Raw genomic sequence first — 22,891 nt, forward strand, 5'->3', positions numbered from 1 at the left:
ACCCCCTCCTTCTGGGTCCGAGTGATCCTCCCACCTCAGCCTCAGTAGCTGGGACCACAGACGCGCGCCACCATGCCGGCTAATTTTTATATTTTTTGCAGAGAAAGGGTCTCGCTATATTGCCTAGGCTGGTCTCGAACTCCTGGCCTCAAGTGATCCGCCCGCCTCGGCCTCCCAAAGTGCTGGAATTACTGGCGTGAGCCACCGCGCCCGGTCTGCCCCCAAGATTTTCATAGCAAAGATGGAATGGTCGCTTCTGTGCGGATCCTCCAAACCATCGTTGGGAGAGGCCTCCTTAAAGTCTAGGAGAAAAGTTGTTTGGGGCCGATATGAAAGTAAGGCAAAGCCGGATGGAGGAGAGTAGCCGAAACAAGCAAGAAAAGGAAAAGCGATCGTGATGGGTTTAGGAAAGGTGATCTGGCGAGCTAAATGGCGTTTCCGGAGAAATCTGAAAACTATTGCTTTATTGAAGTATAGCAAAGAGCTGTCCGGGCTCTGGAAACTCCTTAACGGATCAAAACGGATGCAATGGGTATCTTTCTCCAACGACACACCTCAAACGGGCCGGGAGCCGGGCAGTTAGCCACCCGCTGCCTCCCCTTCCGCTGTCCGGCTCGCAGCCGCTCAGCTACCTCTAAAGCCCGGAGCAGGAAAGTCCGCGCAGGCCTGGACGGCCCGGGTGGTAATCTAGCAGGCCTGCACATTGCGCATGCGCAGGGGGTGGACTGCCAGGTCGGCTCAGGGAGCCGTGACGAGTCCGGAAGCGCCTGCGCGCGCTCCTCGGTACGAGAACTAGTTTTGTTCCGTGCCCTCTGGACTGGAACCTTTTGGAGAGAACCCCCGGCAGGAACAACCCCGCACCCGCCAGCACCGCGGCAATGTCCAGCAATAGTTTTTCTTACAATGAGCAGTCCGGAGGAGGGGAGGCGACGGAGCTGGGTCAGGAGGCGACCTCAACCATTTCCCCCTCGGGGGCCTTCGGCCTCTTTAGCAGCGATTTGAAGAAGTGAGGAGAAACGTTTGGGTTGCGGGGATGGGAGGGAGGAGCTGGGGACTCGGAGGAGTGGGCGCCAGGGTGGGCTGCCTGGAGAGGAGCGGGTTCGCCCTGAGATCTGAGCAGGGCAGGGCGGTAACGTGTCCCGCGGGTGGGTAGGTGGGGTTGGTTGGCGGTGGTGGGAGTTGTGGGAGTTTGGGGCGAATGTGTGTAGGGGTCTCTAGTAGTTTTCAAACTTTAGTGAAAAGGAAACCACTTGGTGAGCTTAGATCCCACCCCTGAAGACACTGATTGAATTGGACTTGGGCTGGGCTCAGGAGTCTGAATTTTGAGCATAGTCTTCTAGTTTATTTACCGTTCGCCGGATCAGACTTTGATACATTCCCTGTAGGGTGAAAGGAGTGTTTTGGTGAAGGTGAGAGTGCGAGTGTTGCTTGTGGGAAGTTATTTTGTGACCCCGGAGTGTAGGAGCAGAGAGGTGGATTTAGGCTGTTTGAATGGACAAACTGGTTTACACCAGTATTAATGTTCTTGGATTATGTCCTTTGCACTACAGACAAAAACACCAATCCAAAATAAGCATATGAATAGAAAATATTTTAAAAGAGTTTCACTGTGAACAAATCCAAAACTTTTACAGATTAATAATGTGAATTTTAAAAACGAATGTTAAACAAGGTACACTTAGTTTTGTAAAAAGTATCACCGAGAAATGGAAAGAAATCCCAAGTTGTTTGTTTGGAGGGTGGGTTGGTGGTAGTGGTTACATTTATCAGAATTATCAGTTTTACATTTCTCTTATTTTAAATCTTTCATTACTAAGCAATATGGTCACATAATAGTCTGTCACTAAATTCATGCTAAATTAAGGTAGAATAGCTGTGCTAGTAGCTTTGCAGATCTGTTAGAGGGTATAATTAAAATTTAAATTAAACGTTACTGACAATATTGGGTAGTCTAGAAAGTGCTACTACTTCAAATTGGGATTACATTTTGGCTGTATTGAGGATCAAAATCATATATATAGCATGTAAGATACAATCTTTTCCTTTTTCCCAAGGTTAGAAAAGTTTAAAAGTAAGGTAACTGATTTCATTTTTCATTATATGCATTTGATGATCCATTGTTCTAGAACAAGTGCGGAGCTTGTTGCCTCTACTATTAGCAAAATGTTTAGACTGAATTAACCTGTATATCGGCATCAATCTGTTTTGCAAATTAATTTACTTTTATGGTTTGTGAACATCTACGATGTTTTCTCTTAGATTTTTGTCAGATTTGGGGCCAGGCACTGCGGCTCACGCCTGTAATCCCAGCACTTTGGGAGGTTGAGGCGGGCGGATCACTTGAGGCCAGGAGTTCGAGACCAGCCTGGCCAACATGGTGAAACCCCATCTCTACTAAAAATACAAAAATTAGCCGGGCGTGGTGGCTCGTGCCTGTAATCCCAGCTACTCGGGAGGCTGAGGCAGGAGAATCGCTTGAACCCGGGAGGCGGAAGCTGCAGTGAGCCGAGATCGCGCCACAGCACTCAAACGTGGGCGACAGAGTGAGACTCCGTCTCAAAAAAAAAAAAAAGAAAAAGATTTTTGTCAAATTTCGACCTGATTTGGAAAAAAAAACAAAAAAAACTTACGGCTTTGACTCTGTGACCAGTGCTCTTGAGGTAACTTAACAGGTTGGATTTAAAATAAAAGTAGCTAATTGATTAGAGGTGATATGTAATATATGCAAATAACCATGATTGAATTGTGTTCCCCGAAAGATATTTATTGAGTATTTGTGCACACCACTTTACATTTATTATCTCATTCAGTTTTCCTAAACAACCCTGCAGGTTATTACCAGGTACTTCTCTGCTCCCACTTTACACGTGAGGATATTGGAGCTTGGTTGTTAACTTGGAAAAGGCCACAAAGGTAGAACATTGCACTGTCTGAATTTGAACTCAGGGGCTCTAATATTAGAGCCCATTCTCTCAAACGTTTAGATGTGCTACTTAGTACTTGATGAAATGTATGGTATTTTTATTAGTGAGTGCATACAACTCACAAAAAGTTTAAAACTTTAAATAGTAGTTCCAAGTAGTACACCAGAGAAGCTTCCAGGGATTAGAAACATTTGGCTATTGACCTGCAGTCTCATGGAATTGTACAGAAACAAGGAGACCCCTGTTCTGGAAGTTGTCATTAAATCTCTCTTGAGTCCACATTTTCTCATTTATAAAACCATAATATTACTTGCCTTTTAAAAAATCGAATGACAAAATTTATATAAAAAACTTAAAGCTTACCCTATTCCTCACCTCTGGTTTTTAATGGTTTACTCTGATGAAATAGTTTCAAGTTTACAGAAAAGTTGCAACAATAACACAGAGAGCTACCCTTTTGCAGATTTACCGATTAAAAAAAAATGCTACATTGCTTGCTTACTTTCTCTGTCACTCACTCTCCCCATGCATATTCAGGCACATATACGTATTCATGTTATTATGTCTTCTGAACCATTGGAGACTCAGTTGTACACATCATGTTCTTTTACAATGAAAATCTTAATGTGTAATTTTTAAGAACAAAGATATTCTCTTAACGCAGCTACAGTGTTGATGTATTCAGGAAATTTAATGTCTGTACAATCTATAGTATGTAATCTAATTTTATCCTTTGTTCCAATAAAGTGTTTTTTTTCCCAAGCATTTTTTTCCTCAAGTACAGTTTCCAGTCCAAGATAATATATTTAATTTAGTTGCCATGTCTCTTTAATCTTCTTTAATCTGGGATAGTTCCTTAGCCTTTTTTGTCTTTCATGAATTTGACATATCTAAGGATTGCAAAGCCTATTATTTTATTTTATGTTAATCAGTTTTTGGGTTTGCTGGTGTTTCCTCATGTTTAGATTCAGGTTATGTATCCTTGGCTGGGATACTACCATAGGTGATGTGTGCTTCTTGAACTATTACATTTGGAGGCATAGGTTGTCCATCTTCGTGATGTTAATTTTCCTAGTCACAGGGTTGTCCAGTTTCTCTGTTGTGTCATTTCTGTTTTGTTTTTTTTTTCAAATTTTCTGTGGGGAGACACTGAGACCATGCAGATGTCTTGCTCTTTTTTAAATGGACCACTTCTACATTTAACAACCATTGATCAATCTCCTGAACCTGTCTTTTCCACAATGGCTGCAAAATGGTAATGTTTCAGCTGCAACTCCCTCTACTGTTCTGCTCTTTGGCTTCTTGGCCTAGAGCTCTGTGTTCGCTGATCCTTCACTAACCATCTCAGTGATGCCTAGGTACTTCCTAGTCATAGTATTATTGGCGATTTTTGTTTTCTGAATTTAATCTTATTTATCAATATCATTTATCTTCTCTTCAAACAGAAGCAGAATTAGATGGCTTTATGAAAGTAGATCCTATACCTAATTTATTGGCTAAAAAGGCCTGTGTATTAGATTATTGGCTTCAAGATTTTCAATTTCTTTATTTAAAATGTAAATAACTTATTTTTGTACTCTTATTTTTTATTTTTTGAGACATGTCTTACTCTGTTGCCTAGGCTGAAGTGCAGTGGTGCGATCATGGCTCACTGCAGCCTCACCCACCTGGGTTCAAGTGATCCTTCCCACCTCAGGCTTCCGAGTAGCTGGGACTACAGGTGCATGCTACCATGCCCAGCTAATTTTTGTATTTATTGTAGAGATGGGGTCTTGCCATGTTGCCCAGGCTAGTCTTGAACTCCTAGGCTCAAGCAATCCGCCTGCCTCATCCTCCCAAGGTGCTGGAATTGGAGGTGTGCACCACTGTGCCTGGCCCCTTCCTTCTTTTTAAAATATTCTCAACTTTTATTGTTTCTGTTTTTTTCTAAGTTATTTTTCTTCATTTAAAAAAAAAAAACTTCTTTTAACCAATTTGGGTATGTGTGCCTATAATTAAAAATAATTTTAATAATTCTGTTACTGGATTAAACATTTAATTAGGAATTAATTTCTAGAAACAGACAAGACTAATTAATTTTTCTTAATTACAATAGTAAAGCTACTAAATTTGTAAATCTCTTTTCCTTTGAGAGCATCGTGGTGTATTAGAAGGAAGACTGAGGCTGGGAATGGTGGCCCCTGCCTGTAATCTTAGCATTTTGGGAGGCCCAGGCAGGAGGATTGCTTGAACCCAGGAGTTCCAGACCAACCTGGGCAACATAGTGAGACCTTGTCTCTATAAATGAAAATGGGAAGAAAAAACAAAAAACACTGGGCCCAGAGTGAGAAGACCTGGATTTAAGTTGATGTTTTCCATTTGTAGTAGTGCTTCCTTTTTCAAGTTGCTGATCTCTTCAAACCTCAGTTTCCTCACTTCTAGACAGGATGTGATAATACTTGCCTCTTTTGTGAGGATCTGATAAGATGGTGTACTTCAAAGTGATTTCTAAAGTAGGATATTAACTAACACTATTTGGGAAAGTTGGTGAAGACTTCACTGAGGTAGTGACACTTTAGATCTTAAAGCCTGAGGTTTTTGCCAGGGAGAGGAAAGATGGATTCTTTAGGCAGAGTATGTAGAAACCAGAAGATTTGCAAAAGAAAAAGCATGTTCAAATGAGATGGATATTTAGACATCACAATTATGAATAGTAGGTAGTAAAGTATGGGAATGGATGAAATCACCCAGGGAAGACTTTTCTTGTTAGAGGAGAAGGCAGTTTAGACAAAACCCAGGGGACACCAGGATATAAAGTATGAATGGAAGAACTAGAAAAAGAGACTGAGCTCAGAGGGGTGGGAAACCACAGGAAGGTTTAAAAAAGAAGATGCTAACAGGAAAATTAAAAGAAGGAAATGTTCAGCTATGTCAGGAGTTGTAGAGTAAGGGCAAATAGAATGAAGGCTGAAAAGAGGCCCTTGGGTTTAACAACTGAAAGGTGACTTTAGCAGCCAGTAACTTAGCAATGCAGTACTTCCTGCACACGTTGAAAGGTAGCATTTTTACTCTCTGTTTAAATCGGGGTGGGCTTTTCATTTGTTTAGATTCAAAGAGCTAATTTAGATCCAAGCAAAGGACTGCATGCTTTCCTGTAGTCAGTAATACAACCCAGTGTATTTGGATTGCATCAATAAAGCCTGACTTATTTTTTAACTTAAATCTTATTCATTGTCGACTTTACAATATCAAACATGAAAATTCTATTACATTCATTCTTAACCTTTAATATCAGTGATTCTCAGGAGAGTCCAGTAGGAAGATTACATGTGTCTGTGGTTTGTACGCAATTATAGCAACTCTGACTTTATCTCCACTACTTTTTGTATCTTTCTGGAAGGCATATAGAAATGCAGCTGAGTGAGATTCATTTACTTAGAGGGATGTTATTGAATATACTTTCTTAAAAATACAGTTTTATTAATAGTAACACATTATATTTGACATACCTCAAAGAGTCATTGTGTCTCACTATAGGGTTCTAAACTTGTTTGTGTTTAAGTCCATTTTTTATTAATACTTAATTTTATCTAGTGTCTGTACCATATTTTTGGGTTTTTTTCATTTAACATTTTTTCACGGTCTAGTTGTTTAGAGCTTGCTCTACTTTCTTTTTGCTTATCCTAGTATTTCTCATTTAAACTTTATCTCGTTGTGTATTTTCAGTTTATGTAGTTGCTCAGTGAATATTTCTTAAATATTTATATAGATAAATCGTTCACACATTCTGCTCATATTAAAGATTACTATGATTTGTGTGAAGGTGCCTAGCAAAGTGTTTGGCTCATAATTTTGCTTAATAAAATATTTTCAGATCCTTTTACTCAATTCAGTGATTTAGATTCCATTAACATTTGCTCTCTCATTAGCCAATGTTGTTAAAAAATGAAGCATGACTGATTCCGTGGACCCTATACAGAAGGAAACCCTAATCTGGTATCTCCATTGTATTGTAGTACAGCATCACCCTGAAGCTAATTTTGTGTAGTTTCACTTGGGTCTTTGCTGTGGTTAGGATTAACTGACTCGGAATTGTCATGTAGGTATGGAATGAACTTTACAATCAGGATTTTTAGTCTTTATCCCAGTCTTCAAAGGCATCTTTACCTCCCAATTTTGTATTATTCCATATGTATGGTTCATTCCTCTGTGTTTTCACCATAAAAATGCATAACAATTATAAGATCTTTATCTTGTTTTTAAGAAACTCAGACTTTATTTGGAGAGATAAGGCTAATGTGAACTAACTGTCAGTAATTCAAGTATACAATTAGTGTTGAATTGTGTAATTCAACTTTTCAGTGTGACATACCTATTGAAAATTATTTGTTATAAGCCTTTGTTTGTGTAAACAGTGATTTACTGAAGAAAATGGAAATGCTGGAATTTTGAAATGTTAAGGACATTTTAGTTTGAGACGTTGAAGTGTTGGTGCCCTGAGTCATAAGCATGACATGAAGAGGCACGGGCTCCTTCCTCATTGTGAATTCCTTTCTCTTCTGCTCAGGAGTTCAGGGTTGCTGCTATGAAAATATGCTTCAGTCATGATTTTGTTAGCATACTGATATACATCTGATTATCTTTAAGTTATGAAGATTTAAATCTCTTGCGTTCTAATAATTCCAGGTTTGATAACTGATCTGTCTTGTTTATTATGTTTAGCTAATTGAAATTTATGATCATTAGATCTGGTACTAGAGCTGTTAACATATTTGCTTGCTACATATGTAAACTGGATCCTACTTTTTTTTTTTTTTTTTTACAAGGGGTACATTAAGTTATTAGGAAATTTTAGTATTTTATTGATTTTTCACTAAATTTCAGCATTTGTTCCAAGGTGACTAAAAACAAAAGAAGAAACTGTATACTAGTATCTGCAGTGCATTCCTAGCAGCTGAACTAGTTGTTTTTGTCTTCATAAAAATAAGATGGTAAGTTTTACAAAGGGCCAACTATTCAAATTAAGGATTGTCATTTCAGTGGTGCAGTAGGGTTCCATTTATGATTTAATTCTTGAAATATATTTCAAATTAAATAAGATTTTACTACATTGAATAGAAATTTGATGAAATACTGCCTGTAAACAGAGTCTTACTTTCCAACAGATTATAAAACCTTTTATCTTATTTTGCTTTGCTTGCATATCTCCTTGAAGGAGAGTTGGTTCTGACTTCTACATTTTGTCTTAATAAATATTCAAGAAAATATTCTTTCTTGACAGTAGGACATGTTATTTTTAAAATCACTGATCTGGTAAAATTTGAGGAGAAAAATCTGAAAATTAAATTTCAAGCCTTACCATTAAATCATAAGATGTGAGATTTTATGTTATTTAAAAAAAATTTAGTATTTGGAGCAACATTACCAGAGCTGAATGATTAAAGCACATGAAAAAGGCAGACAGATGGTTGGTTGAAATGTTCTTTTTTGCTGCATGAAAAGTTATAAATGCTCATAGAATGACAAATGTATTACAGTGAAATAATTTGACAGTATTGCACTTGTGTATACAAATGAACTACTGACAAAAACAAATTGCCTGCAGTCCAAATTCAAAATTTAAAATGAAGAGCTTAAAGTAGAATAATCAAGAAGGAAATGATTTTCCTCTATTTCATATTATTATGAATAACGTTGGTTCGTGTATTTAGAGAAGGCTTATTTAGCATATCAGCTGGAAAGACTTAATAGATCTACAAAAGTGAACAGTTTATAGCCAATATCTGTTTATTGATGGACTGATTATTTATATTGCTGAAAGGAACCAGCCTAATTAGAAGTCCACTGTCTTTAATTCAGCTGAGTGAGTTGGCATGGTAGCTGGACAAATGAGAGAAGAATGAATAAGGCCCTGTCTCAGTTTGTTTTGTGCTGCTATAACAAAAAACCTGAGACTGGGTAATTTCTAAAGAATAGAATTTTATTTCTCACATTTTTGGAGGCCAGGAAGTCCAAGATTGAGTCACAGGCAGGTTTAGTTTCCTGGTGAGGGCTGCTCTTTGCTTCTAAGATGGTCCATTGTTGCCGCATCCTCTGGAGGGGAGTAATGCTGTGTCCTTACTGGGCAGAAGGTGGAAGGGCAAGAGAATGGAAGACTGTGAAGCCTCTTTTGTAAGGGCCTTAATCTCATTCATGAAGGGAGGAGCCCTCATGACTAAATCTTAAAGGCCCCACCTCTTAATGCTATCATATTGGCCATTAAGTTTGAACATCTGAATTTTGGAGGGGACACATTGAAACCATAGTAGGGTGGTTCCAAAATCATAGGTTGGCAGAGCTAGGCATCACCCAACTTTATTCTTGGAATGGGTTTTCTGCAAGTTTTTAAAGCCTAGGTTGAGAATGTGGTCAAGAATGATGTGGGGGAAATTAATTAGTAAAATATGAGGGCAGAGAGATAAGGGGCAGAGTGGAAGGCGGAGACCTGATTGTGTAGGGCCTTGTAAAATCATTGTAAGGTCTTTGATTTTACTCTGAGTGAGAAGGGATGCCATTTGGAGAGTTTTGAGCAGAGGGATGAAATGATTGTTTACCCTTTAAAGGGACATTTTGCCTCTTGAACTAGGAGTGGACCGCAGATTTGAGGCAAGGACCAGCAAGGAGACTATTACAGTAATTCAGGCAAGAGAAGGTGATCAGATTGGTGGTAGTGGAGAGAAGTGGGTGAGTTGTGGATATATTTGAAAGGTAGAGCCAATGAGATTTGCTGATAGTTTGGATGTGATATGTGTGTGGGAGAAAAGATATCAAGGGTGGATACAAAGTTTTTTGCCTACACAGCTTGAAGTTTGGAATAGCTGTCAACTAAAATGAAGAATATTGTGCAAAGAGGAATTTTTTTTTTTAAAGGGGGAAAGGGACCAAGAGCTTGTGCATGTTAAGTTTGAGATGCGATTAGGCATCCATGTGGAGATACTAAATAGGCAGTTGGATATCAGAGTCTGGAGCTTAGAGGAGGAGTCAGGCTAGAAGTATAAATTTGGGAGTCATCAGGTATCATGGGATTGGATGAGACACTGAGGAAGTGAGTGTAGAAAAAGGTCAGAGTCAGTCAGTCCTGGGACATTCCTGGAGTAATTGTGTCAAATAATACAAATAGGTCAAGTAAGATGATTACTGAGAAGGGAGTTTTGGATTTGTCACTGGGTGGACTTTGGTGACCTTGACAAACAGTTTAGGTGCACTGGTGGGGCTGAAAGCCTCATGAGTGGGCTCAAGAGAGAAGGAAGAAGAAGAATTGCGGTTAGTATTTTTTTTTTTTTTTGAGACAGTGTCTTGCTCTGTCGCCCAGGCTGGAGTGCAGTGGCACGATCTCGACTCACTGCAAGCTCCGCCTCCCGGGTTCACGCCATTCTCCTGCCTCAGCCTCCCGAGTAGCTGGGACTACAGGCGTCCGCCACCACGCCCGGCTAATTTTTTTTGTATTTTTAGTAGAGACGGGGTTTCACCGTGTTAGCCGGGATGGTCTCCATCTCCTGACCTCATGATCTGCCCACCTCGGCCTCCCAAAGTGCTGGGATTTACAGGCGTGAGCCACCGCGCCTGGCCATTAGTATATTTTTAAGTATAGAAGAACAGAGAAATGGAGCAGCACTTGGAGAGGAATGTTATGTCAAGGAATTTTTCCTTAAGGTAGGAGAAACTGTATTATCTTGTTTGCTGATGGAACCAACTGATGTAGAGGAGAGAAAATAGATGATGCATTAGAGAGAAGGAAAATTGCTGGAGAATTGCTGATATCCCCTTTTTCTTCTAGAAAACTTACAGATACAGGTTAGCTGAAAAATAACAACCCTAATTTCAATATCCAGAAGAAATTGGTTAATATAGTATATATCTTTTAGCCTTTTTTCTTTTGCATATATATTTATATGTATGTATGTGTATATCATGTGTTTTTAGAGCAAAGCTATATGCTTTTATAATATGACATTATAATTTGCTTGTTTCATTTACCAATGCATGGAGCCTGCTCATTTCTTAAAATGATAGTCCTTTTAGGACAAATTGTAGTTAAATTACTATCTATTAGCTATTAGGAAAGTAAACAACTAAGGTATGCAAATGAGGTTATGTAGCTAGCTCCACTAAAGGATTTAAATAGTATCTTATGTAGAATGGACCTTATTAATTATTACCTACATAAATAGAATAACCTTGCAAAAGAATGAATACTAATGATGTTAGATAGTAGCACTGATGAGGACTTTCCACACATACCTGTGTATACCAGGCAGACAGAATAGCATATACCTAGGTTTAGAGCTGTAATGTTCAATATAGTAGCAACTAGCCAAATGTAGCTATTTAAATTTAATTTAATTAAATTTAATTTCTCCACCACTCTAGCCACATTTCATGTATGTGATGTAGCTAGCAGTTACTATATTGGATAACGCAGATAAGTGATTATTTCTGTTATCACAGAACATTCTATTGGATACTACTGGTTTAGAGGCAAGGATTTATGGCTTACTTAGGGAACAGGAAACAATTCAGTGTGGTGAGAGCACATAGTTGGGAGGAAATGAGGGACTGACTGGTGAAAGATGGTTAGGAGGTAATCAGTCTGTATTATGAAGAGTTTTGCATACCATGCTCAGAAATTTGGATTTTATCATGAAGGTTTGCACAGTAAGGAGTGCTAAAGTATAGGAGCAACATAAAATGATTTATTTTTTAAAAAGATCACCTTGGCTACACCAGTGTTTTTGGATTGGACAAGTATGTGAATGATGCTAGAATTCTGTGATACTGGAAACACAGATGGATAGAGTAAGTTTGGAGTGAGGAGGGTAGGTGTTGAGGTCTGTTTTGGATCTGCTGAATTTGAATTGATAGTTAGGCATTCATTGAGCAGTTAGATAGAGAGATAAGGTATTCAGGACAGATACCTGGGCTGGTGATGTAGATTTGGGAGTCATTAGTTGATGACATTGTAGTTGGAGCCATTGAGTGGAAAGTGTGTGTGCGGCATGTGAAGAGAAGGCCAGTGAGGAATCTTAGTAAAGTCTACATTGAAGAGAATAGGAGAATTGGAACTTACTTAGAAAACTAAGAAGGGAGAATTCAGTTTGGGGAAACCATGAAAGTTGATTGTACAAGTTTTTGAATTGTGTTTAAGGTATAAGAAAAGGGCGAAACTTAATTCCTACTTCCGTAGGAGGAAGACGGCCGATAAATGGTTTATTGTGTGGTTTGTTGAGACAGTGTGGTATGACGGTTAGACACACCCACTCTGGAACTATTCCTGGGTGTCAAAATGTGGCACAGATTTAATAAATGGTACTTGGACAGATTATTTTACAACTCTCTGCCCTTGGTTTTCTTATGTGTAAAATGGGGATGAGGATGATAATGTACCTACACTCATTGACTAGTTGTGAGGATTAAAAGATTTAAAATATATAAATAGTGCCTGGTACATAATAAACATAGTAATTATGATTACCATTATAACACCATTAAAGTCATTTAAAGTTTTGTTTTCATTTTTCTTTTTTGGTTTTAAGAGACACAATCTCTTTCTGTGCCCCAGGCTGGGGTGCAGTGGCCCTATCATGGCTTACTCTTGGGCTCTAGTGATCCTTCTGCCTCAGCCTCCTGAGTAGCTGGGACTGCAGACATGTATCACCATGCCTAGCCATTTTTTTTTTTTTTTTTTTTTGGTAGAGACAAGTCTTACTATGTTGCCCACGCTGGTCTTGAACTCCTGGTCTCAAGCCGTCCTCCTGCCTCAGCCTCCCAAAGTGCTAGGAGTACAGGCATGAGCCACCATGCCTGGCCTGTTTTATTTTTAATATGATGTACTTTTTAAGCTATTATAATTTTAGAATTATTGTTAATTTTCACATTAACCATTGCTTTATGTTTTTAATTTTCAAATTTTCATCAAACTTCAGTTTTTCTGAATTATATTTCACAAGTGTTTGAAACAACTAAATATGTTTACTTTTAATGGCAAAAACTGCAGTTACTTTTGCACCAGCTTAATACAAAGTACCTTTAATGTGCACCACATAAAAATAAATAAAATTAATAAGCCCTGATTCTTCTGTGTGATTATCAAGGATTTGGGAACAATGATTATAGTACAAAGGAGTAAAAAGTGTATTTGTTTTAAACTTTTTTTTTTTTCAATTTTCAGTCTTCTTTTGTATCCTATGGCTTTGAAGCTGTTCTTGAAGAAGCAGCCTATTTCTCGTTTTTCCTAAAAGAAGGCAGGCTTATGTATGTTTTGCTTTAACAGAAATGAAAAGAGGAGGGGCTAAGTGGTCAGCAGTGCCAGCTGCTGGTGTGGAATCAAGTAAAATGGTAAGGCAGTTTGGTGATAAGGCAGTTGTTGGTGACCTTGGTGGTGGTGACAGCAGTGTCAAGGTATGTTGAGTGTGGAAATCGATAGCAGTCCATTGGTGGATGGGTGAGAAGTGAGTAAAAGAAGATCACTTCTCTGAAGAACTTTGGCTTTCAGGTAGAGGAGGAAGAATGGTTATTGCAGGGAGACATGGAGTCTAACGAGCTTTTTTTTCTTTTAGAGTAGTTTCTCTTTTATTTTTAATTATGGTAAAATACACCGAATAACTTTATCATCCTAACCATTTTTTCCCCTGTTTGACAAGGTTTCAAGCAACCTAACCATTGTTAAGTGTGCAGTTCAGTGGCATTAAATATATTCATATTGTTAGGCAATCGTTACCACCATCCCTCTCCAGAACTCTTTTTATATGCACCACTGAAACTCTGCACCCATTAAATAAATCCCTATTTTCTCCTTTCTCCTATTCCTACATACACACAGAGTCCCATCTATTTTGATACTTTGTATATTACTTAAATAATTTTGGATGATAGTGACTGCAAATGATTTTTTTCTTAGCATTCTTAGTATTGTAAAACTGTTTTTCATTCATGTAGCAAAACTATAAAAAAAGTTTCAATATAGTTTGGTCAATAGGATATGTTTATGTTTCAAAAATGTAAAACTACACATGGAAATAAGTTAGTCAGTCTTTTAAAAATAAATTATAATGGGATAATTAATTACAGATGAGAACTGTTTTTTTTTTTTTTTTTTTTTTTGAGGCAGAGTTTTGGTCTTGTTGCCCAGGCTGGAGTGCAGTGGCACGATCTTGGCTCACTGCAATCTCTGCTTCCTAGGTTCAAGCGATTCTCCTGCCTCAGCTTCTTGAGTGGCTGGGATTACAGGCATGCACCACCATGCCCGGCTAATTTTGTGCTTTTAGTAGAGATAGGGTTTTGCCATGTTGGTCAGGATGGTCTCGAGCTGCTGACCTCAGGTGATCCACCTGCCTTGGCCTCCCAAAGTGCTGGAATTACAGGCGCGAGCCACTGCGCCCGGCCGAGAATTGTTTTTCAGTGATAGCATACTTTAAAATAATCATATAAAACTTAAGTGATTTGCACTTTTAGATTCTATTCCTGTCAAGTACAAATTTGTAGGACTTTTTTTCTGTTTCTGGTTCTACATAGCCTTCATCAGGAAACTTGGTGGGACCATGTGACTTTAAAAAAATTGTGGTAAAAAACATATAACATTAAATTTACTATCTTAACCATTTTTGAGTGTACAATTCAGTAGTGTTAACTATATTCACATTGTTGTGCTACAGATGTCTAGAACTGTTTCATCTGCAATACTGCCCTGTGACTTTTTAAAAACTAATTTTTTTATTGAGATTTCCAAGTGCTTCAGGGACAAAGGCAGACATTGCATATTGGTTTCCTGAATTCCCTGTACAGAATGCTGATCCAAACTCATCAGATGGAAAACTTGCCTTCTGTGGCCTTGGAAAGTTGTTGTTGTTGTTGTTTTAAAGAATTTAAAAATTAATCTAGCTTTGAGTTGGCATATCTTATTAACACAGTTGTAGAAAACTTATATTTCCTCTACTATAGTTTATGAATTTCTTGGAGAGAAATCTAATACTAATACTCAAACTTGATGCACAAACGGATTCTTTGGCATGTTTGTGTGTATGCCCATCTGTTACTGTGGCACCATGCCTATTATTACTGTGGCATGCCAATAGCAGTGAGCCATGTGAGCCAACAAAGATGAATTGTTTGGACGGAATACACTATTCTGTAATACTAATTAATTTTGAGCTGATGAATCTACGTGAGATAATGTTAACCAAATACAGTCAAAGTAATGTCAGTGAAAATAAAATTTATTTTGACTTATACAGAAGTGTATCACAGATGTTTTAGACTACCATTGAGAATAATTAGAATCAGTGTTTACTATGGTTCTAGTGATCAGTTTTCTTTTCATAAGAATTTTGAGTTTAAAAAAAAGTTCTTCTTGTGATTATAGATTAAGTAGGGAGGGGGGATGACACTCCAGGTTATGGATTTTTTACCTTTTATAAGGTATTACTTTATAGTTCTTGAAATATATTCTTTTTTTTTTTTTTTTTTTTTTTTGAGACAGAGTCTCACCCTGTCGCCCAGGCTGGAGTGCAGTGGCACAATCTCGGCTCACTGCAGCCTCAACCTCCTGGTCTGATCCTCCCACTTCAGCCTCCTGAGTAGCTGGGCCCACAGGTGTACACCACCATGCCTGGCTAATATATATATATATATATTTAAGTCATATATATATATATTTAAGTCCTATATATATATTTAAGTCCTATATATATATACACCTATATATACATATATAGGACTTAATATATAATATATATAAATTTTATATAATATGTTAAAAAATATATATTTTTCTTTTGTAGAGATTAGGTCTCCCTATGTTGCCCAGGCTGTTCTTGAACTCCTGGGCTCAGGCGATCCTCCTGCCTCCACATCCCAAAGTCTTGGGATTGCAGGCATGAGTCACAGTGCCCAGCCATTGAAATATATTCTTAATATAGTCAGCTTTATAGCAGAAATTGACAGCGTAGTATGGTGAATAGGAAGAATGTTGAATTTCAAAACAAGATTGAAATTTAATTCCTTGCTTTGCCATTCCCTGGTTTTATGATGATATACATAAAAGGCATGTGCTTTTAGAATTTCTCACATGCTGTGTAATCTTATGTTACCTTTATATATTCTGAGAGTTGATTTACTTATCTATTAAATAGGAACAATAATAGCTATACACGCTTCATAGAGACTTTGTGATACTAAAATAAGACAGTGTTATAAGCTTCAGAAAATAATACCACTACCACGTGGCTAAATAAGTTAATAATATAAACACAAGACATGTTAGCGGTGAGTTAGTCAATGATGTGGAAAGGATATAACTTCCAATCCCATATCCCATACCTCCCATTCATGTGTAACTACAAAGAACAAGTTCGTATGTATCCTTTCAGAAATTTTTTTAAAAAATTAAACTATCATATATATACTATTCTCTATGTATCTTGCTTTTCACCTGGTATATTTTAAAAGATCTTTCCATATGATGATATGTCTTTCCATATCAACATATGATACCATTTAAATCTTTTAAACCAGCAATCGCCAAACCAGCAGTACCCAGGGACCTGTGTCATGGAAGACAGTTTTTCCATGGAAGGGGGTGGGGGTTGGCTTGGGGATGAGACTATTCCACCTCAGATCAGGCATTAGATTCTCGTAAGGAGCGTGCAGCCTAGATCCCTCGCATGCACAGTTTACAAGAGGGTTTGCACTCCTCTGATAATCTAATGCTACTACTGATCTGACAGGAGGCGGAGCTCAGGCAGTAATACTCCTCATCTGCCACTTGCCTGCTGTGTGGCATCCTGGTTTCTAACAAGCCACAGATGGGTAATGTTCTGTGGCCTGGGGGTTGAGGACTCCTGTTTTAAACAACTGTGTAATAGTTCCTCATAATTAATTAGTCCCCTTTTGGAGGGGCATTTGATTGATTTCACTTTTCATCACATAAAAACAATATTTCAACATAAGTTTTTGCATACCTGTGTGAATTTATCTATTTGTAGGAAAAAAGTTTTACAGGAAATCTCATAGAGCCACTGACATAGTTTAGTTTATATATGGTGACGCATAAAATTTGTAACAGGCAAAAAGTTCCTTTTCACTGTTTAAAAAAACACTGTAAACCAAAAATGCCACTTTGTATAGAAGATTAAGATTGGGGGAGTCTCAGAAGCAGTAAAAGGAAACATTAACAAATATACTACTGAACAGTCACATTCTAGAAGACATTCCTAATCTCCTGAGCAAAGGTAAAACATACTTCCTGCTGCCTACCAAGAGGCCAAGTAGCTGAGGGCATTGATAAAGATCATGGCAAATATGAAGATGTCCTGTGATGTCTGTATGACATCATGGCTTTTAATACGCATATGAATGATATGAAGACATGGAAGATATATGCTTGGTTTTTAACTTTTATTGGGATCATGGATCCTTTTGAGACTTTACAGTGAAAGGGTTCTTCTGTGTCTTTCTAAGAAACAAGTTTAGTATATAGCCTGCTTTCATTTGTTTTTTCAACTAATGTTTATTGTGTATCTGTTACGTACCGGTAAGGAATGTAACCTGCTTCAGCCTACCTTTAGAGGCCCTTCATAGATCTTTTGGGTTCTTTATAGCCAAGCTTGTTCTTGCTCTGTTATCTTGTATGATTTCTTTGGTTGTCTCCTTGTACTTCGAGACCTCAGATCACTTATCCGTGGAGGTCTTTTGTGATCACCCAGTCTTACTTTATTGCATTCCTTATTTTAATTGTTTCTGTACTACTTATCTGATCTTTATGTTTTTGTTCTTCCCTGCTTTCTTCCTTCTCTGCCTCGCTTTCTCCCTCTTTCCTTCCCTCCCTTCTCCTTTTTTTCCTGTCATTCCCCTTAAACTCCCTCCCACCAATTCCTTGTTTGTTAAAATTTAGATCCTAGAATATTCAGGGACTTCAATACTTAGAGCAGCTTCTGGCATATAATGGATGTTGGATAAATAAATGTGCTAGGCCCAGTGATAAGTGCTTTATGATTTTATTAAGTCTTCATAACAACCTATTTGAAATAGACATCAGCTTTTAGTTTTGTTGATTTTTCTCTATTGTAGTTTTGTTTCATAGAGGCTTTGTGATACTAAAATAATATATAAGCTTCAGAAAATAATACCAGGTAGCTAAATAAGTTAATAATATACTATAAATGCAAAACATGTTAGTCTGTTTTATTAAATTCTTCTTGTATCTTTATTATTTTATTACTTGTACTTTGAGTTCAATTTGCTGTTTTTTTCCTAGCATTCTGAGATGGAAACTTAGATCATTGATTTTTAATCTTTCTGATTTTGTATTGTAATTAGAAATATACATTTGCTTCTTCTTTTTTTTTTTTAGGGACAGGGTCTTGCTCTGTCACTCATGTTGAAGTGAAATGGTGCGATCTTGGCTCACTGCCGCCTCTGCTTCCCAGACTCAAGTGGTCCTCCTACCTCAGCCTCCTGAGTAGCTGGGACTAAAGGTGCATGCCACCATGCCTGACTAATTTTTTGATTTTTTTGTGGTGAAAGGGTCTTGCCGTGTTGCCCAGGCTGGTCTTGAACTCCTGGGCTCAAGCAATCCTCCCACCTCAGCCTCTTGAGTAACTAGGACTGTAGGTGTATGCCACCAAGTCCAACTAATTTTTGGATTTTTTGTGGAGATAGTGTCTTTGTTATGTTGCCTAGGCTGGTCTTGAACTGCTGAGCTCAAGTGATCCTCCTGCCTTGGTCTACCAAAATGCTGGGATTACAGGCATGAGTCACCTCCCCCAGCCTAAATTTGCTTCTAAATATTGCTTTAGCTGCATCCCACAAGTTATGAAATGTTGCACTTTGTCAAATCACAAAGTATGTTGCAGGCTGGCATGGTGGCTCACACTTGCAATCCTAGCATTTTTGGAGACTGAGGTGGGAGGATTGCTTGAGTTCAAAAGTTCAAGATCAGCCTGGACAACATAGGGAGACCCTATCTCTACAAAAAATAAAAAAACATTAGCCAGGCAAGGTAGCACATGCCTGTAGCCCCAGCTACTTGGGAGGCTGAGGTGGGAGGATCTCATGAGCTTAGGAGTTTGAGGCTGCAGTGAGCTGTGATCATACTACTGCACTCCAGCCTGGGCAATAGAGCAAGACCCTATCTCAAAAAAAAAAAATTACCATTATGTGAGCACTTTTTAGTTTTTATTTTATTTTTTAATTATTGGTTTCTATTTAGATTCCACATACTCTGATTCTTATAGCTTTCAAATTTGTTGAAACCTTATCCAGCATATAGTCTGTTTTGGTAAATGTCCTATGTACAATTGAAAAGAATGTTTATTCTGCAGTTGTTGGATATATTGTTCTATGCTTGTAAGTTTAAGTTGTTTAATTATGTTGTTCGAATTTTTTACACCTTTATTGAATTTTTCGTTTCCTGGTTCTGCCAGTTACTGAGAGGTGTGTTAAAATTGCCAATCATGGCCGGGGGCAGTGGCTCATGCCTGTTATCCAGCACTTTGGGAGGCCGAGGTGGGTGGATCACGAGGTCAGGAGATCGAGACCATTTTAGCCAACATGGTGAAACTGTCTCTACTAAAATACAAAAAATTAGCTGGGTGTGGTGGCGCGTGCCTATAATCCCAGCTACTTGGGAGGCTGAGGCAGGGAAATTGCTTGAACCCGGGAGGTGGAGGTTGCAGTGAGCTGAGATTGCGCCACCGCGCTCCAACCTGGTGACAGAGCAAGACTCTGTCCCCCCCAAAAAAAAAAAATTGCCAATCATGATTATGGATGTGTGTTTTTCTTCCATGAGTCTGTCAGCATTTGCTTTACATATGGAAACTGTAAATTTAGAATCTGTATAAATTGCATATAAATGTAAAATTATTTTCCTTTTGAAATGATACCCTATGTCCAGGCAGCAGATCTTCAGCTTTTATTTGTTTGAAAACCACTTTATTTCACCTTTAGTGAAATAAAGAATATTTTTAATATCCTGGGTATGGAATTCTATGTTGGCATTCTTTTCTCTTTCAGCCCTTTAAATATGTCATTCCAATATCTTTTGGCCTTTATAATGTCTGTTGAAATGTTATTCCTTTTAAGGTAGGGACCAGCAAACCACCCATCTGTTTATGTACATAAAGTTTTATTAGAACACAACCATGCCCATTTGTTTTTGTATTATCTATAGATGCTTTCATTGTGCAATAGCAGAGTTGACTAGTTACATCAGAGATGGTATGGCTGGTAAAACTTAAAATATTTACTTTCTGGCCCTTTACGTTTGTTGACTCCTGTCTCAAGGTAATTTTCTGGATGCCTTTTTTTTAAAAAAAAGATAGGGTCTCACCCAGGCTGAGTGCAGTGGTGTAATCATAGCTCTCTGCAGCCTTGAACTCCTGGTCTCAAACAATCCTCTTGCCTCAGCCTTCTGAGTAGCTAGGATTATAGGTGCACACTATCATGCCCAGCTAATTTTTTAAAAATATTTTTTGTAGAGACTGGGCCTCACTATGTTGTGCCCAGACTGGTCTTGAACTCCTGGCCTTAAGCAATCCTCTTGCCTTGGCCTCCCAAAGTGCTCGATTATAGGCATGATTCACCATGTTCAGCCTCTGGATGCTTTTAAGATTTTTCTCATTGTTTCTTGTTTTCAGCAGTTTGACTATGCTGTACCTGGTGTAGTTTTATGTTTGTCCTTTTTTTCTAAGATTTTTAAATATGTGGGTTTATGTTTTTCATAGGTTCAGAACAATTCTTAACCATTATCTCTTCAAATACTGCTTTTGTTTCATACTCTCTTTTCTCTTTGGAACTCTAATTAGAGGTATGTTAGAAATTTTACCTTTATCTCATATGCCTCTGATGCTCTGTTCTATTTTTTCCATTCTTTTATTTCTCTGTGCTTCAATTTGTATATTTTCTCTTGACCTGCCTTCAAGTTCGATAATCCTTTTTTTCTCACATTTCCAGTCTGCCATTAAACCTATCTAATGCGTTCTTAATTTCATATACTATACTTTTCAGTTCTGAATGTCCATTTGGTTGTTTTGTATGGATTCTATTAATTGTTGATTTCTGTATTGTTTCATCTGTTTTGTCCATCTCTTCTACATTTTCCTGACCATATTAATTGTAATTATTTTAAAATCCCTGTGTGATAACTCTGGTATCTGAGTCACTCATGGATCTGCTCCTGGTTTTTTTTTTTTTTTTTTCCTTTTCTTCTTTTTTGGGCGGGGGTAATTTCATCCTGTTTTTAGTATGTCTCGTAAGTTTTGATCAGATGCTAGGTATTTAGGATAAAAATGATTGATGAAGCTTTGGGTGATAGCTTCTTCCATACAGGGCTGGGTTTTTGTTTTTGTTTTTTTTTCCAGCCAAGCAAATAGAATGTAAGCAGATCATTCTGATCTTGTCAAAGCTCAGTTTTAGACTTTTTAAGGTCTTGTTTATGGAACTTTTTCTTATACTCCTCGGGCATCTTCCTTAGCACTCTGTGTGGCTCTTCAGTAATCTTAATGGAAAGTCCAGGGCATTCACCAAAGCCTCTCTTCTGAGGACAGACTTGACAGCTGCTGTTTTTTGTTGTGTTTCCTGGAGTCTTGCCTTAGGAATTGCAGCCAACATTTTGCACACAGATTTTTGTGTACCTTGTCTCTGGTTCCCTCCTCTGTAATTTTGTCCTTCAAGTCTCAGTCGTTGTGGCAGCCCTGGAATTCAACATTTGTCTCCTCAAATTATTAAGACTGTGACTTCTCCTTGGGTTCTGTTCTCCCACATGGCAATTTGGGAAATGTACTGAGGGAAAAAGCTGGTGTGAATGAGGAGCTCTTTTTTTCCCTTGAGAGAGATAGGTTCTTACTCTGTCACCCAGGCCACAGTGCAGTGGCATCATCATGGTTCATTGCAGCCTTACCCTCTTGTGCTCAAGATTCTCCCACCGTGTCTCTGAGCAGCTGGGATTACAGGCGCATGTCACCACACCTGGCTACTTTTTGTATTTTTAGTAGAGATGGGGTCTCACCATGTTGCCCAGGCTGGTCTCAAACTCCTGAGCTCAAGCTATCCAGTAGCCTCGGCCTCCCAAACTGCTGGGATTATATTAATAGGTGTGAGCCACTGTCCTGGCCTAGGGGCTCACTTTTTGTGCTTCTCTTCTTTCAAGGATCATGACCCCTTAAGAGTACTTGTGTGTGTGTATATGTATATGCATACATATATGTGTGTATATGTATGTATTTCAGCTTTTATAGTTATTTTCTGTGGCAGGTTTAGTTTTTTATAAGCTACAGTGTCATGGACAGATATGGAAGTCCCTACAGTATATTCTGAATGTAGCAGCCAGAATGATCCTGTTAAATAGATCATGACTCTCCTGTGTTCAAAACCTGCAGTTCTTTATTTATTCAGAGTTAACACCAAAAACTTTTAGTGTTATTTGACCTGCTTATCCTCCCTGTCCCCCTTTGCTCCCCATGATATCTGCATAACTAACTCTCTTATTTGAAAATCTTTGTTCAGATGTCACTTTTAAAATTTACTCAAACTGTGCTATTAAAATTGCCTCCTTCTTTCCTTTCTGTATCCTTTTCCTCTGTTTTTTCCCCCATATCACCTTATGACTTAAAAATGTCTTATTATGTTTGTTGTTTCTTTTACTTAATAGAATGAAGTCCCTATGAGGGCAAGGGTTTTTCCTATCACTTTTGTTCATTGCTGTGTCACAAATGCGAGTGGAGAACCAGATGAGAATAGAGCTTCAGAATCTAAAGGAGGAGGGAATTTCAAGATGGAAGAGTAATGGTCATATGTATCAGATGTCAACAGAAAGAGCCAAACTTTGTAAAATAATTGAAGAGGTTTATTCTGAGCCACATATGAGTGACCATGACCTCAAGAGATCCTGAGAACATGTGCCCAAGGTGGTTGGGTTACAACTTGATTTTATATTTTTAAGGAGACATAAGACATCA

At 38.2% G+C, this 22,891-nt stretch overlaps 1 protein-coding gene across 3 annotated transcripts in view; it reads left to right on the forward strand.

The window, feature by feature from the left end:
- Positions 1-218: 218 nt before the first annotated feature.
- AP3B1 (adaptor related protein complex 3 subunit beta 1) overlaps positions 219-22,891 on the forward strand; it is a 296,004-nt gene continuing 273,331 nt past the window's right edge. For 2 of the 3 annotated variants that reach the window (XM_004058672.5, XM_055366969.2), the window contains exon 1: positions 219-1,006. In XM_004058672.5, the coding sequence (XP_004058720.5) occupies positions 879-1,006 (128 nt within the window). In that variant the 5' untranslated portion in view covers positions 219-878. The remainder of the gene's footprint in view (positions 1,007-22,891) is intronic. The other variant, XM_055366970.2, reaches the window with a different exon arrangement.

Source organism: Gorilla gorilla, chromosome 19 (assembly GCF_029281585.2).
Source record: "Gorilla gorilla gorilla isolate KB3781 chromosome 19, NHGRI_mGorGor1-v2.1_pri, whole genome shotgun sequence".
In the NCBI taxonomy this organism is placed as follows: Eukaryota; Metazoa; Chordata; class Mammalia; order Primates; family Hominidae; genus Gorilla; species Gorilla gorilla.